Source organism: Bidens hawaiensis, unplaced genomic scaffold (assembly GCF_021521415.1).
Source record: "Bidens hawaiensis isolate Kalapana, Puna unplaced genomic scaffold, B.hawaiensis_p1.1 tig00034174_1, whole genome shotgun sequence".
Taxonomy (NCBI): Eukaryota; Viridiplantae; Streptophyta; class Magnoliopsida; order Asterales; family Asteraceae; genus Bidens; species Bidens hawaiensis.
Genome location: NW_027495889.1, coordinates 53,835 through 68,879, shown reverse-complemented (window position 1 = coordinate 68,879; position 15,045 = coordinate 53,835). Strand labels below are relative to the sequence as shown.

General features: G+C 39.5%; 1 protein-coding gene across 1 annotated transcript; it reads right to left on the bottom strand.

The window, feature by feature from the left end:
- Window positions 1-6,536: 6,536 nt before the first annotated feature.
- LOC143585814 (membrane steroid-binding protein 2-like) lies at window positions 6,537-14,584 on the bottom strand. The gene is made up of 2 exons (XM_077067510.1): window positions 14,268-14,584; window positions 6,537-6,896 (listed from the first exon to the last, which is right to left on the bottom strand). The coding sequence occupies exons 1-2, from the start codon at window positions 14,540-14,542 to the stop codon at window positions 6,659-6,661; spliced, it is 513 nt and encodes a 170-aa protein (XP_076923625.1). The 5' UTR covers window positions 14,543-14,584; the 3' UTR covers window positions 6,537-6,658.
- Window positions 14,585-15,045: the final 461 nt, after the last annotated feature.

The window sequence follows — 15,045 nt, the reverse complement described above, 5'->3', positions numbered from 1 at the left end:
AGAACAAAAAGAAATCTAAAAATGTTAAGAAAACTAGGGATGGTGATGAAGATTCAGAAAGTGATTCAGATAGTGACTTCAACTATGAAGATGGTGAAACACATGATGTAGATGTAGATATGAGGGATTTCAGACTGCATACTGATTTTGAAGTTGAACAGCAGGATGCAAATTGTAGTTTAGAGGTTTTGGACATAGAAATGGATGATGTGATGTTGGATAATGATAGGATGTATAATGAGAAACAAAGAAATGAGGGGGGCATGGATTATCTTTTCCATGTGGGACAAGTTTTTGGTACAAAAGCAGAGGTGAAGGATATGATCAAGGCACATGCAGTTGAAACAAGAAGACAAATTAGGATAAGAAAAGATGATTTGGTAAGGGTCAGGGCTGTGTGTGATGGAGATATGGAAGATGGGTCCCACATGCAGGGGGTTGGATCTAGCAGTGCTAATAAAGATGAGGGACCAGTCCAGAAAAGTATTGGGGGTAGGGGAAAAAGGAAAGACCCACTTGCTATTAGATGCCCTTGGGTACTGTTGTTGTCATACCAAAAGAGAACAGCTTCATGGAAAATTACAAGGTTGATAAATGAACATAAATGCCTTCAATCTAGGGAAATTTATGCTTGCACAGCCGGGTTCCTCTCAAACCATTTGGTTACTGATCTTCTAGATGACCCAAAGCTGAAAGTTAAATCCATCAAAGAAAGGTTTCAAAGGAGGTTTGAAGTTGGTGTGTCTGAGATGAAAGCTTATAGGGCAAAGATGTTGGCCAGGGAACATATAATTGGAAACTTCAGAGGCCAATATGGGTTATTGAGGGATTATATTGAAGAGTTGAAGAGGACTAATCCAGATACAACAGTGAAGCTTGAATTAGAAGAATGCTCAGATCGAACATCTGAGACAAGATAATTCAAGAGGATATACATCTGTTTGGGGTCTTTGAAAAAGGGGTTCAAAGCAATAGGTAGGGATCTGTTGGGACTGGATGGGGCTTTCCTTAAAAGTGCTTGGCCTGGTCAACTTTTAATAGCAGTTGCTCTAGATCCAAACAATGGATACTACCCTGTTGCATATGCTGTAGTTGAAGCTGAAACATTGAACTCTTGGGAATGGTTCTTGGAATGCCTTGGTGATGACTTGGATATAAACAACAGATCCAAGTTTACCTTTATGAGTGACAGGCAAAAGGGTCTTATACAGGCTGTAGATAAGTTGTTTCCTTCTGCAGAGCATAGGTTTTGTGTGAGGCACATTGAAGATAACCTAAGATCACTCTTCAAAGGAAAGCTTTTAAGGGATGCTCTTTGGAAGCTGGCTAGATGTACATCACCTACACAATATGAGAGAGAGATGAACAACCTAAAAAACTTGAACAAAAGGTGTCATCTTTGGGTATCTAAGATCCCACCAGAAACATGGTCAAGGTCACACTTCTCTGGTAAGTTTTTAATTTTGTATCCTTTATTCTCTCATAACTTTCAAGTTTTGTCCTTTATCTGTTGTGTTTTGTTATAATAGGTAGAGCAATGTCTGATGTGTTGACCAACAACATGTGTGAATGTTTCAATTCAAAGCTGGTAGATGGAAGGGACAAGCCTATTATCACATTGCTGGAATACATCAGAGAATATGTGATGAGGAAGATTGTTACTGTGTTGAAGGTAATTGATAGGTCATCAGGGTTACTAACACCATATGCTACACAAATTATGGAGTCAGTGAAGAAGGAAGCAAGCAGGTGAGTTGTATGTGAATATTTACTTGTCTTGTAAATGATGTGAATGGTTTACATATTTGGATGATAGGTACTCTGTGCATTGGAATGGTGAGGATCATTATCAGGTAACAGGTCCATATGGTGATCAGTGTGTAGTGAACATGAGCACAAGTACATGTGCATGTAGGAGATGGGAGATAACTGGGATACCTTGTAGACATGTGGTGGCATGTATTTGGGTGAAGGGTGCACATGACAGATCCGTTGGCAGGCCAGAAACATTTGTCAAACCAATTTACACAATGGATAGGTGGAAGGCAGTGTATAGCTACAAGGTGTATCCCATCAATGGTATGAGTATGTGGCCCACATCACAAGTCCCAATCCAGATCACAGCTCCTAAATTAAAAAAGCAAACTGGAAGGCCAAAGAAATCAAGGAAAAAGTCAGCAGTGGAAAGGGAAGATGGTGGTTCAAGGAAAAAGTCAAAGGTTGATGCAAAGGGCAAGGGAAAGGCTGTGGAGGGTGAAGGCCAGAAAGTGAAGGCAGTGAGAAAGACAAAGCCAAAAGGATCAAACACTTGTGGGACATGTGGTCAAAAGGGTCACAACAAGAGATCATGCATGAAAAATCTTGCTGATTAATGTGCCTACTGTTTGACTGTTTTTGTAGTTTTTATGACTTTATGGTATGGATATTTTTAAGTTGTTAGACTTTTTTTGAAGTTTTTCATGGTATGGATGTATTAAGTTGTTGTCTGGACTAATGTTGCTTTAATTTGTTGACTTTAATATGGTTGATTAATGTTTAGTAGTTGTTAAATGACAAGTAGCTTTTAATATGGTTATTCATTATTTAACTTGGTTGTTGTTTGCATTTATGGTTGTTGGTAATGGTTGCGCATAACTGCAGATGGATCAGATGTTACTTATTTTAAGGGTTTGGACATATTTGCCCTTGGATCAGATTTTACATAATTTAATGGTTTGGCAGATGGATGTTTGTGCAAATGACTCATTCATCTTTTTGTGCATATGGATCTGCAGATGGATGGATCAGATGTTACTTATTTTAAGGGTTTGAACATATTTGCCCTTGGATCAGATTTTACATAATTTAATGGTTTGGCAGATGGATGTTTGTGCAGATGACTCATTCATCTTTTTGTGCATATGGATCTGCAGATGGATGGATCAGATGTTACTTATTTTAAGGGTTTGGACATATTTGCCCTTGGATCAGATTTTACATAATTTAATGGTTTGGCAGATGGATGTTTGTGCAGATGACTCATTCATCTTTTTGTGCATATGGATCTGCAGATGGATGGATCAGATGTTACTTATTTTAAGGGTTTGGACATATTTGCCATTGGATCAGATTTTACATAATTTAATGGTTTGGCAGATGGATGTTTGTGCAGATGACTCATTCATCTTTTTGTGCATTTGGATCTGCAGATAGATGGATCAGATGTTACTTATTTTAAGGGTTTGGACATATTTGCCCTTGGATCAGATTTTACATAATTTAATGGTTTGGCAGATGGATGTTTGTGCAGATGACTCATTCATCTTTTTGTGCATATGGATATGCAGATGGATGGATCAGATGTTACTTATTTTAAGGGTTTGGACATATTTGCCCTTGGATCAGATTTTACTTAATTTAATGGTTTGGCAGATGGATGTTTGTGCAGATGACTCATAATGGTAGATGACTTTACTCATTCTCTTGGTTTTACTCATTCTCTTGGTTTGTGCAGATGACTCATAATGGCAGATGGATGATTTTACTCATTCTCTTGGTTTGTGCAGATGACTCATAATGGGGGCTTAGAGCTTTGGGAATTGGATTGGGGGCTTAGAGCTTTGGCAGATGGATCTCTTGGTTTATGGATGTTGTAGATGGATGTGTAGATAGTGCACAATGTGCAGATTGTGCATGATGTGCAGATTCTGTATAATGTGTAGATTGTGCATAATGTGTAGATAGTGCACAATGTGCAGATTGTGCATCATGTGTAGATAGTGCACAATGTGCAGATTGTGTATACAATCCATCCAAAAGTCCAAAATAAACTAACCAAATATCCAAATTAAATCCAAAATAAACTGATGATACATTGCTTAAAAGGGATCCAAAATTACATCCAAAATAAAGTCAAAATACATAATACTTAAACTGCATAAAGTCCTAAATTAACTAATAAAGTCAAAATACAAATAGTCAACAACTTCAAATTCAGTCAACTAGTTACATTTTCATTGCAATTACAATTGCAATGAAAATGATCCAACTAATGACCAATCTGTTCTTCATCTTCCTTGCTTGTTCTTTATAACTCTCTAAACTTTGTTCAACCATGTTTTTCGATTTCAATAAGCCCGGGATAATCTCCAATGCCCGTTCACACATTGGTGGGTCACGCCATCCAAGAAAGGGGCAATCCGATGTCTGGAAAATAGGAGAAACATGAAGTATAAACAATTGACTGGAACTTAAATCGAATTACACACTTACCATGTCCGGACAAGAGAAAAACCGACGACCTGGATTTCTATCAGTCCATGAAGTTCGAACAACTGCTACCTTGCCACAAACACAGTAAGCCATCATCAATTGAGCCCTGGTATTTGAATTTCGCATCGAGCCCTAATTGATTGAAGCCCTAATTGAGTCGAGTCGGATACGAGGGTTTAGGGTTTAACTGTCGGGTTTTTAATCGCCGGGGAATTGAATCGATTGAAGGTGGGGTTGGGTTAAAAAGAGGGGGAAGAGTGATACAGGGTTTAGTTGCAGAGATATATGAAAGGACAAAAGTACCCTCACATGCGCCTCACGTGATGGGATTTAACTGACTTTTTCTAACCCAGTTAGCGTAAAGGACAAAACTTGTAGGAAAAAAAAGTTTAAAGTACACCGCCTGCAAGGAAACTTAGAAAAGGACACGAACCGTAATTCGTCTTATTTTAAAGGACAAAATTTGTAATTCTGTCATAAAAGAATATAAACTTTTGTTTCGTCCAGGAATAATAATGTCATTGGAGATGGTTATTTAGGGTCCGGAATTAAGCAATGATTAAATATCTTTCGTCTCTTTTAACCGCGCTTGAAAGTACCCTAATATTCAAGTAAGTATTTCTGGGAAGGGATGTTAAACATTTATACTGATTTGGATGTTTTAGGTTATGATTGATAGTAGGGATGAACAAAATCGGTACCAGTATCGAATCGGTACCAAAGTTGAGTTTCGGTACCGGTACGGGACGGGACCGGTATTTCCTGAATTTTTACATTCAATCCCGGTAACGTCCCGGTATCGAACCGAATATTTCGATATCGGCTGGTACCAAGGATTCGCAATTTTCGAGACCAGGACCGGTCGGTACCGGTACAGTCCCGATCTCATCCCTAATTGATAGTACGTGTCTTAACATGTTTAGCAGGTTAGAGACTACGCAGTTAACACATGTATCAAACGTAAGAATGGCTCGTTTAACACTTGAATTTGATGGTTTGAGTGTGACAGTTTTATGTTTTATGTACCATGAATGAGGAATGATGTACTCTAGCGAGTCTAGCCCCCTAATTTTATTATTTTTAGAAAAGTGTAAGGCTACATATTGTAATTTTTTACTAAACAAGTCTTATTGTATTTAAATATGCCAGCACTATTTTTAAATTAACTCATCTAAAAACACCATTAAAAAGGAAATGAGAAAAACTCCTGAGAAGGTTTTGAAGTTTCGAACTTAAAATCCATATGACCACGGATTAAATGTTTTTTATTTGGATAATTTTTAGGTAAAATTTATTTGAAAATTTTTAAATTGATAAAATAAGGTTCTTTGTCTTTGTTTGAAAAATATCTCATAAAAGCATTACTTTTTATTTATGCACTTCTTTAAAGTTTTGTCCCATCACCATACTTTCATAGTAACATTTTATAATAAGTGACACTATATATAAGTGATTCATTGCACACAGGTCATTCTTGCTTTTCTGAATAGAAAAACAAAGCACGATGATTTTGTGAATAAAACTCCTCCCACGACACATTTTAAAATATTACTAACTAGATTTAGAAATTTACCCTTTATTAATTTACTTTTACTAATTAATCTTTCTTATTTATGTTGAACCCATAAATACCCCTATAGCTTTTATGCCTTTCATAAATTATTAAGATTTATCGATATCATGTAAAATACAATTGTCATCATATTTGTATGATTTCAATATATCTCAATGGCAAAAAGGTCGGACTTCTATTTATTTTCCAAATTGATTGAGCAAACTCGTATGGCTGCATTATTCAAAAATAAAAAATATGTTTTGACAACTCCTCCATTATATTATATTTAAAAACCAATTCTATTATGTTGATAGGGTACCCTTGTTTTCTATTACTTGTTTCATTAACATCATAGTTATAATATTAAATTGCTGTAACATTACTAGTCAGTTTGTTTTAATGATTTCAAATTTTAAGTGAACCCCATTCATACACCATTTCCTTAGATAACCATTCATAGGTTAACAACTTAAAAGGGTACAAAATGTTGTTAGGGATATAACAACTTAGTGTACTGCGTGTTAAAAGGTTTAATTGTTTAATTACATAAGTTGAGTGAACTTGTTGCCATAAAAAAATTTGTTTAATTACCTCCACCACATTTCATTAAACTTGATAGACCATTAATTCATTTCAATGAACAAGCTACAGAAACACGTCTCTGGCTTTGAAACTGGAATGTAAATTGACTAAATAATAGTCAAACTGGCAATTCAAACGAATCCGGATCAACCAAAAACCTTTTTAAGTTTTATCATTAACATATCCATACAACACTTGGTTAAATAGACATACAATACAACCTTACAAGTTTAAACATACAACAATTATGTAACCATCATCACTGATCTCCTAATCCACTTTAGTCTCATCCTCAACCGTTGATGTTCTTTCTGAAACTAACTGTCCAACCTTCACATACTTCTCCTCAAACTTAGCCTCCCAGTCTTCCAACACTTCAAGCTCGGATGCACTAAGACCTTCGATGTTCCCGGTTAGGTCAGAAGGCTCAAATGACATTAAAGCCAAGGCTCGACTTGCATCCCTACCAGCAAATAATGCATATGGTCCGCCAGAACCGTAGAACATCCTGAAACAACACCATAGTATTCTTTAACTAATATCCATATACCATAATACCATACCCCCCCCCCCCCCCCTAAAATGAAAGTTGTGTTTGAACTCTTTGGACTAGGAATTTTTTCAAGTGGGTTCACTATTAGGGTCGGTTCAGAGGTTCGGGTTGGTTAAGGTTTATCACATAATAAAAATACAATACAATTAACAAAAAACAAACATCGTCATTAGAAGTTAAAAAAATACATAATACAAATACGATGGTCAAATATATTTGTTTGCAAATTTATTCATCTATTCCAACCTTTCTCTTATCAAATCTATTTGCTTGTAAGATGCACCGACAACATTTATTAAATTTGATACTTCTTTAAAAAAATTAAAAATTTAATGATGTTTGGTTGCAAAAGCAACAACAAGAAGTTCAAGTTGGTGAGCAAAACAACGAACGTCACTAATTGTCTAATTCAATTAACAAATTTCAGCATGACCATTCATTCATTCTAATTTCAACAAAGAAACAAAAATATTCGAATCAAAGTCAAAACATCAAATAACAGTCTTGAAGACGCAAGCTTTTTTGGCTCAGGAATAGGATCATGACTAATCTTGGGTGTGGGACTGATTAGTGTGCCTTCATAACACTTTGCAAAATAGACTTGAACAAATGCTATTTGTTTGAACCAGTGAGGTGTGAAAGCTCAGGGAGAACTAGCACCGACTTAGGGGTGTTCAAAAAAATCCGAATCCAATTTACTCGAAATTTCGGATATCCGAAAGTTAAAATGTAGTTATTTACTAAATTTAAATATGTATACAATTTTGAAAACCCTAAAGTCCAAAACCCCCTTTATTTGTTATCACCCGCTTATTTTTTCACTCGATTCTCGCCGTCGTCGGAGGTCACTTCACATCTCGCCACTGCCTCTCGCTGACCCTACCCTTAATCTGAAATCTCCCAAAAGTCATCCACGTATCACCATCGGACCACAAGTTAACGATAAATTATTTTAATTTCAAACGTTTTCTTTTTATATTTCATTCAGGTGATAATTTAAGTGAAAATTTAAAAAATTGTTGCGTGTTAAAATTATTTTGTTTTTGATTTGATCCTTCGAAAGTTTCCATAACTGTTGTGGTTCTTGGATTTGTAGGTGCATTATCATAATAGCAAATCCAAGAACCTCAACAGTTATGGAAACCTTCGAAGGATCAAATCAAAAACAAATTTAACATGTAACAATTTTCTAAATATTCATTTTAACAATCACCTGGATGAAATCTAAATAAGAAAACATTTGAAATTAAAATCATTTCTTGTTAACTGGTGGTCTGATCTCTGATGGCGAACCGTGGGCGACAGGTGAGAGATTCATATTATGTGTAGGGTCACCGAGAGGCAGTGGTGAGATGTGAAGTGACCTCCGATGAAGGCGAGAATCGAGTGAAAAATTGAACGCGTAATAACAAGTAAAGGGGGTTTTGGACTTTAGGATTTTCAAAATCATATATATTTAAATTATTAAATAATTAAAAAAAACTATAATTTAACTTTCGGATATCATAATCCAAATTATCTGGGTTTTTTGAACACCCCTAATTTTATGACTAGCTAAAGAAAGTGAAAGGAAATGTCGGCCTATGAGTACAAATAACCATTAAGGAATGAAGGGTCAAGGGGAGGCGGATGAGGGCAACGCGACAGAGGGCGGTGGCCGGATAATGGTGGTTGTGTTGGGGGTTGAGGGAATTGAACAATGTGGCTGTGTTGGTGGTTGATGTAGATGAACGATATGGCTACAGGCTGCTGTAAGTTGCGACTTGCAATGTCATGAGCAAAGGGTATAAGCCCTAACTAGTTAACCAAATTTTTTTAAAAAGAACAAAAAAAACGCTGAAAATATTTGAAAAGAACCAATTTGTGTGTTCACTCTCATATTTTAATTTTTATACAGGCGTTTTATATAAAATTCGAAACTCAGCGGGTTCCTGTGAACTCGCACGGTTGTATGTAGATCCACCCCTATTTGGAGTAACTAGAGGAGGTAATTTCAAACCATTTATATGTTATGTTTATCTATTTTCAATGTACTGCTAAAATTATATAAAAAGGACCAGGCTATACGCACACTATGGATTTATTACCCACACACCATTGGCACGTTATAAGAATCGTATAACATTTTCAACATATCATGTCAGCAGTATAGGGTTATACAGCATACATGATATGTTTAAGAAAACATGTGTCATCAGTATCGGGTTATACAGCACACATGATATAATTTATATCTTAGTTATCAGCAGTATATCTAATATAAAGCCCGTATATAGATATAAAATAAGGTTTTATAAGAGTTGTAACACAACCAGCATAACTTTACTGAAACCGACTTTTGTGACAATTGTGTTGTGTTAGAAACTATATACCCTGCATATGATGTGACGGACGTGATGGTGACGTATGAGCTAAAAAAGCATATCAAAACTGACAAAATGTGTCTTTTTACATTGTTATTGTAACCATGAAACTTTTCTAAATTACATTTGACTCATTAACTAGTGTAACTTGCTCGCCCAAAAAAGTTCTAATTGACATGTTGCCCGTCCCACTCAACCCGCCCATTTTGCCACTCCACGTGCTGCGTCGTATCAATATCAATAATTGCAATATTGTTGAAAAGAAGCGTTCAACATTGCGCTATTTTAGATATCTTCCATGATTTCATTTACATTCAAAGTTGGGTTGTTCACGAACCGAGCCAAACCGAACACAGGCTTGCTCATACTTGGTTTGGTTTCAAAGCGAGCTGAACCGAGCATATTGAATTTTAAGAAACGAGAGATATTTTTATACTTGAACTTGGTTTGGTTTGAAACCGAGCGGCTTGGCCTGGCTTGATTTCTTACAAAGTTTTTAGTTTTTTAATTTCCAAAAGTAAAAAAATATCATTAATTCAAGACTTTCAACTCCAAATTGTCTGGACTTCCAACCCTAAAATGTCTAAAACTCAAAGTTAACAAGAAAACATATATAAAATTGAACTTTAAAGCCAACACAAAAGATGAAAATCTCAAAAACTTTAGCAAATACTTTATTTTTATTTATATACATAAAATATATATACAAAAATAATAAATAAAAATTTATTCAAGCAAAATCGAACCGAACCTAACCTAACTGAGTGAGGCTTTGTTCATGCTTGGTTTGTTTTCAAACCGGACCGAGCCGAACGACTCATTTTCAAACCGAGCCGAAATCGAGCAAGCATTTTTCGAGGGAGCGACGACCAGTTTGAACAGCCCTAATTCAAAGTAGAAGCCCCTAGATAACTAGATACAAAAAAAACACCATTATGTTCATTTTTCAACTCATATATTTATCTTTCTGAGCGTGTTGAAAGTTTCTTCGATGTCTTTCAACATCGCTTCTGCGTCAGGGCTTTTGATGACCAAGTCATCCATGTAGACTTCCAAGTTCCTCCCAATTTGGGCATGAAACTGGTTGTCCATCAGGCGTTGGTATGTGGACCCAGCATTCTTAAGTCCAAATGGCATCATTTGATAACAAAATGTACCATCGGGCGTCCGAAAAGCGGTTTTGTCCTGATCACCAACGGCCATGTGGATTTGATGGTATCCCTTATACGCATCTAGGAAGCATTTAAGGCGAAACGGTGCTAACGAATCCACCTTAAGATCAATTTCGGGTAACGGATAACAATCTTTGGGGCATGCTTTGTTTAAGTCCTTGAAATCTATGCACATGCGCCATTGTTTGTTATTCTTCGGTACCATAACGGGATTTGCAACCCATGTTTGATATCTGCTAACGCGTACGATGCCTGCGTCAAGGAGTTCCTTGACTTGGGTTCTACACGCGTTAGTTTGTTCTGGCCCCATTACTCTGCGCTTTTGTACGACTGGCGTAACAGCCGGATCGCATTTGAGCTTATGCTCTGCCTTACTTCGGGGTACACCAGTCATGTCAGCTGGTGTCCACGCGAAGATGTCAGCGTTTTTCTGTAGTAAGCGTTTGAGTACGGTGCGTGTGGGATCAACAACTGTTGGGCCAATGGTAACGGCCTGGTCAGGGTATTTGCCGTTGAAGGCCCATCTTTCCGGTTCGGTGATGGGTGGTTTAGCCATCTTTGGATTGGGTTTAGATGAGACAGATGCGATGCATACCTGGGGAATGCCGGTGATCATCGCTACACCCTCAGCTGTTGGCCATCCCATCATGCCATGGACTGAAGATACCACGGCGTTGAATCTTGCCATCCCGTCTCTTCCGAAGAGAATGTCGTATGTGTGGTGTGGCTTCCTCATCACGACAAAATCCACGTCTTCAGTGCGTGAGTGATTCCCGTCCGTAAGAGTGACGGGGAAAGATAGGATGCCCAGGGGGGTGTTGGTGCTGCCGTCGAACCCTTCCATCGAGGCGTAGATCATTTCCAGGCGTTCCTTGTCTTCGTCATCTAGCTTGTCGAAGAACTGCCTGTACATCACCGTTGACGAGGCGCCGTTATCAGCAAGAGTGCGGGAAGTGATGTAGTGCCCCAGCTGGCTTTTGATGACAATAGGGCCTTCTTTGCTGGGTCCTCCTGGCACTCGCGGGAAGCGCACCTCAGCTTCCTTCCACGCGCATGGTTCTGTCGCTCGCCTTTTTCTTCCTCTGATGTTGCCATGAACCATGTTGATGCTGATGTCAACGGGCTTTCGTCCGTTGCCCCTGTACCGGTTATCATTCCTTCCTCCCTTCTTGATTGATGCCACAAGGTGTGCAAGTCTTCCATCCTTGACGAATGTTTCAACAATATCCTTCAAGGATGTACACTCCTCCGTACTATGACCTTTTGTCCCGTGGAAGTCACAGGATTTGCCTTGATCCGCATTAGGTCGCTGCCGGATCATTGGAGCTTTTGGCCATGGTAGTTTTTCGGTGGCAAATATCTCTGTGACGCTTTTGGTGAGTGGCGTCCACCGGTGTTTTCGGCTTGAAGGGTGTGTGTTATCCCTTCCGCCAACAAGAGGGCGAGAGCTGGATGAGGTGTCAAAGTTTACCTTTGACTGCCAAATACCTAGCTTCCTCTTTTTGTTCTGCCGGGCGATCCGAACATTGTTTTCTCAAGTCCTTTGCGTGTAGAGGTGTGTACTCTAGGGAAGATCCCTCCCCAGTTGCTTCTCCGTCTCGGCAAAGCGCTTGGCCGCCGTCATGATGGCATCCCATGTGGACGGCATGCCGTCCTTACCCGTCAATGTGCGGATAAGCTCTGGGTATTCGGCGCCCTGGATGAAAGCGGCGCGAACAAGATCTTCACTTATGTTGCCCAGGCTCAGCTTTTTGGAGTTGAAGCGAGTGATAAAGTCTAGTAAAGATTCATCCTCCTCTCTAACGCAGTTGAGGATCGTCCACTGTTCTTCAGTATATTTCCTCTGTTGGCTGAAGTGTTGGCTGAACTTGTTCTGAAAGTCCGCCCAATCATAGATGTGGTGGACCGGTAAACGATCGAACCATGCCCTGGCCGCTCCAACCAGAGTCATCTGGAACATATAACACCACGTGGGTTCCGTCCAATTACTGATGGTTCCCCCCGCAATGAATCTGTTCAAGTGGTCGTCTGGGTCGGATAGACCATCGTAAGTGCCGATGCTGGACATTTGTTTGGCACTTCTCGGGGCGATTGCTTCCGCAATGTCCCTTGCAAACTTGGACTTTTCTGTATTTGCAGCAGTTGGTTTATATGTTTTGGAGAAGTCACGTGGGTTTCTCCCCGCGTTCGTTGGTTTAAAGGTTTCTCCAAAATTCCTTGTCGGTTGGAAGTCCGCTTCCTTACGCTTCCCTTTTGCCTTATGGTGAGGGTTTGTGTCGGTATCGGATTCTTCCCGCTCATCGTCCGAGTACTCACACTCACTGTTCATGTTGAGATGTTGGCGAGTACTGCCGAATTCGTCAGCCTGTTGAAGTGAACGCAAGCGTTCATCCAACTCAGCTTGGAACTCTTTCTGACGTGCTTCGGCCCACGCCTTAACTTGATCGAGTGTTTGGCGAGGGACCCTCGTCCGCTTCTCCAACTGGGCATCAGTGAACCCCAGTGAAATATTGTTTACTGCACTTGTCCCGGCTTGGGTAACCGGGGTAGTGTTCGTAAAATTTGTATAACCGCCGGTGTTCCCCCCAGTTGCTGGGGTTGTGGTTACCGGGGTTTCTTGGTCGCTTACTGGCCTTGGGACCGGAGTAACGTTAACCATTTCTTCAGAAATTTTAAAAAAAAAACTAAGAATTAGTTCTAGCTTTTATGCACGGATGGCGCCAATGAAGAAACACTAAGTGACCCCGGGCAGATTACGGATAATCTGGGGGTTAAGTAATGTTTCCCACGAGGATGAGGTCCAGGAAAGAAAGTTGTTCTTCAGGTGACCTGCAAAACAGACACCGTAAGCTCGTCACTGAAAAGGGGGGTTCCTCCTTGTGACCACCCTTCGGCGTGAGAATCAGACTAGATTGCTCTGAATATAAGTGTATATTAAGAGATTGCTAGAGAAGATAAGATAATGAGATATCGGATGATGTCCTTACCATTCCAAGGTGTTGGAGTATTTATAGCCGAAGGTAGGTTTCCTAGAAGGTACAGCCGGCTGAATAGTATTCCTGTTCTACCAACAGTGGGCTACACACAAGCCATGCTGGTTGGTGGATAGGCTGCGGCTGACAGTGACAAGGTCGGCTGTATACTGTTCCTTTACTGCCAGCTATGCACTGTTCCACCAACTGTAGGCTGCGCACGTCCCATAGTAAGGGTTGGTGAGTAGGCAGCGGCTAATAGTGAAACAGTACTAGAGGGTGCTCCTCCTCGTACTGTTGTCGGTGAGCTGTCACCCTGTGATTGGTTCATGGGCTGCTCTGGTCAGATCGTCTGTTTTGCCCATACCTTTGTAGGTATAGTACAAAAGATCTTCCAGAAGCATACGGACTGGCTCATTTGGGCGGGAGTATTCCCGCCTTGCTCATTCCTTCAGGTGACTACTGAAGTAGCTAGTGCCTTGTGCGTGTAGCCTTGCTATCAGTGCGGGTAGCCTTCCCTGATGGCTTGTATCCGCAACTGCGGGAACAAGCGGGGTACTTCACCATTGGGAGGCTTTCCCTGCGGGTACAGCTGGCGTACTGCGCGTAAGGTCTTCTCTGAGCATGGTGGGTCCTGCGGAAGCAGTTGGTCGTTGCGCAGACGTCCCTGTTCAAGGTGAGTCTTGCGGGTCCAACTGGGCTCTGCTGGAACCTACCTCTTCACAGTCCTAACTACAAAACGATATATTTTTTAAAAAGCCCTAATTTATCAAAACTTGACAAATGAATAAATCTAAAAATATGAAGAGTTGTAGTGACCTGAAGCGAGAAACATCATAGATCTTTCCTTTAATAGCCATCAATAAAGGTTTATTCGGATCCGAACCGTTGTACGGTCTCAACTCCTCCTCTGTAATGTCTCCAATTTGAACCGGTTCACGCAGTGTGAACTGCTGGTCACGCTTGACGGCCACGAACATGGTGGAGACGAGCTTGTAGACGACCACCGCCATCGCCGAGATGGTGAAGAAGGCCGTCGGTGATAGTCCCGTGTAGTCAGTGATGGCATCAGTTATTGTTGTGTATAACGCCATCGAAATGAATGAATGAATGAACCTAGTTGAGGTGTTTGGTTTAGTTGTGTTGTAAAAGTAATTAACTAAAAGCCCTTTTGGTTACCAAGTAATTAAATCTTGGCTACCATCTACCAAGTGGGTGACGACGACGTCACACCAAGTTCGACTTGTTTGTTGATTAGTATGGTCATATGACGTGTATGAAATGTCATTATTGTGTAGGTAGTGTTAAACCTTAAACAAGTGAATCAAGAACACCAAACATAATATTATATAAAACGTTTATACGACTCTTTTCTATTAATAAAAAACAAAGAGTTAAGTGTCATATGTGGTTTATCCAATTACACAACTTTAGTATCGTTTTTGAATTTATTGCAAATGGCTACCTCACATTTCTAAAACTTGCAACTTTAGTATTTTTTTCCAACACCGTTTATTTTTATCTGTTAAATCAGGGGTACTATAGTAACTTAGTTATTTTCTTTATTTTATCCTTTTCTTTTAAACAAAATCCACCC

Excerpts from the sequence above, each read along its gene's own strand:
- LOC143585814 (XM_077067510.1), bottom strand. The coding sequence starts at position 14,542 with ATGGCGTTATACACAACAATAACTGATGCCATCACTGACTACACGGGA. Across the intron at positions 6,897-14,267 it reads TATGATGTTTCTCGCTTCAG|GATGTTCTACGGTTCTGGCG; the intron begins GTCACTACAACT and ends GTGTTGTTTCAG.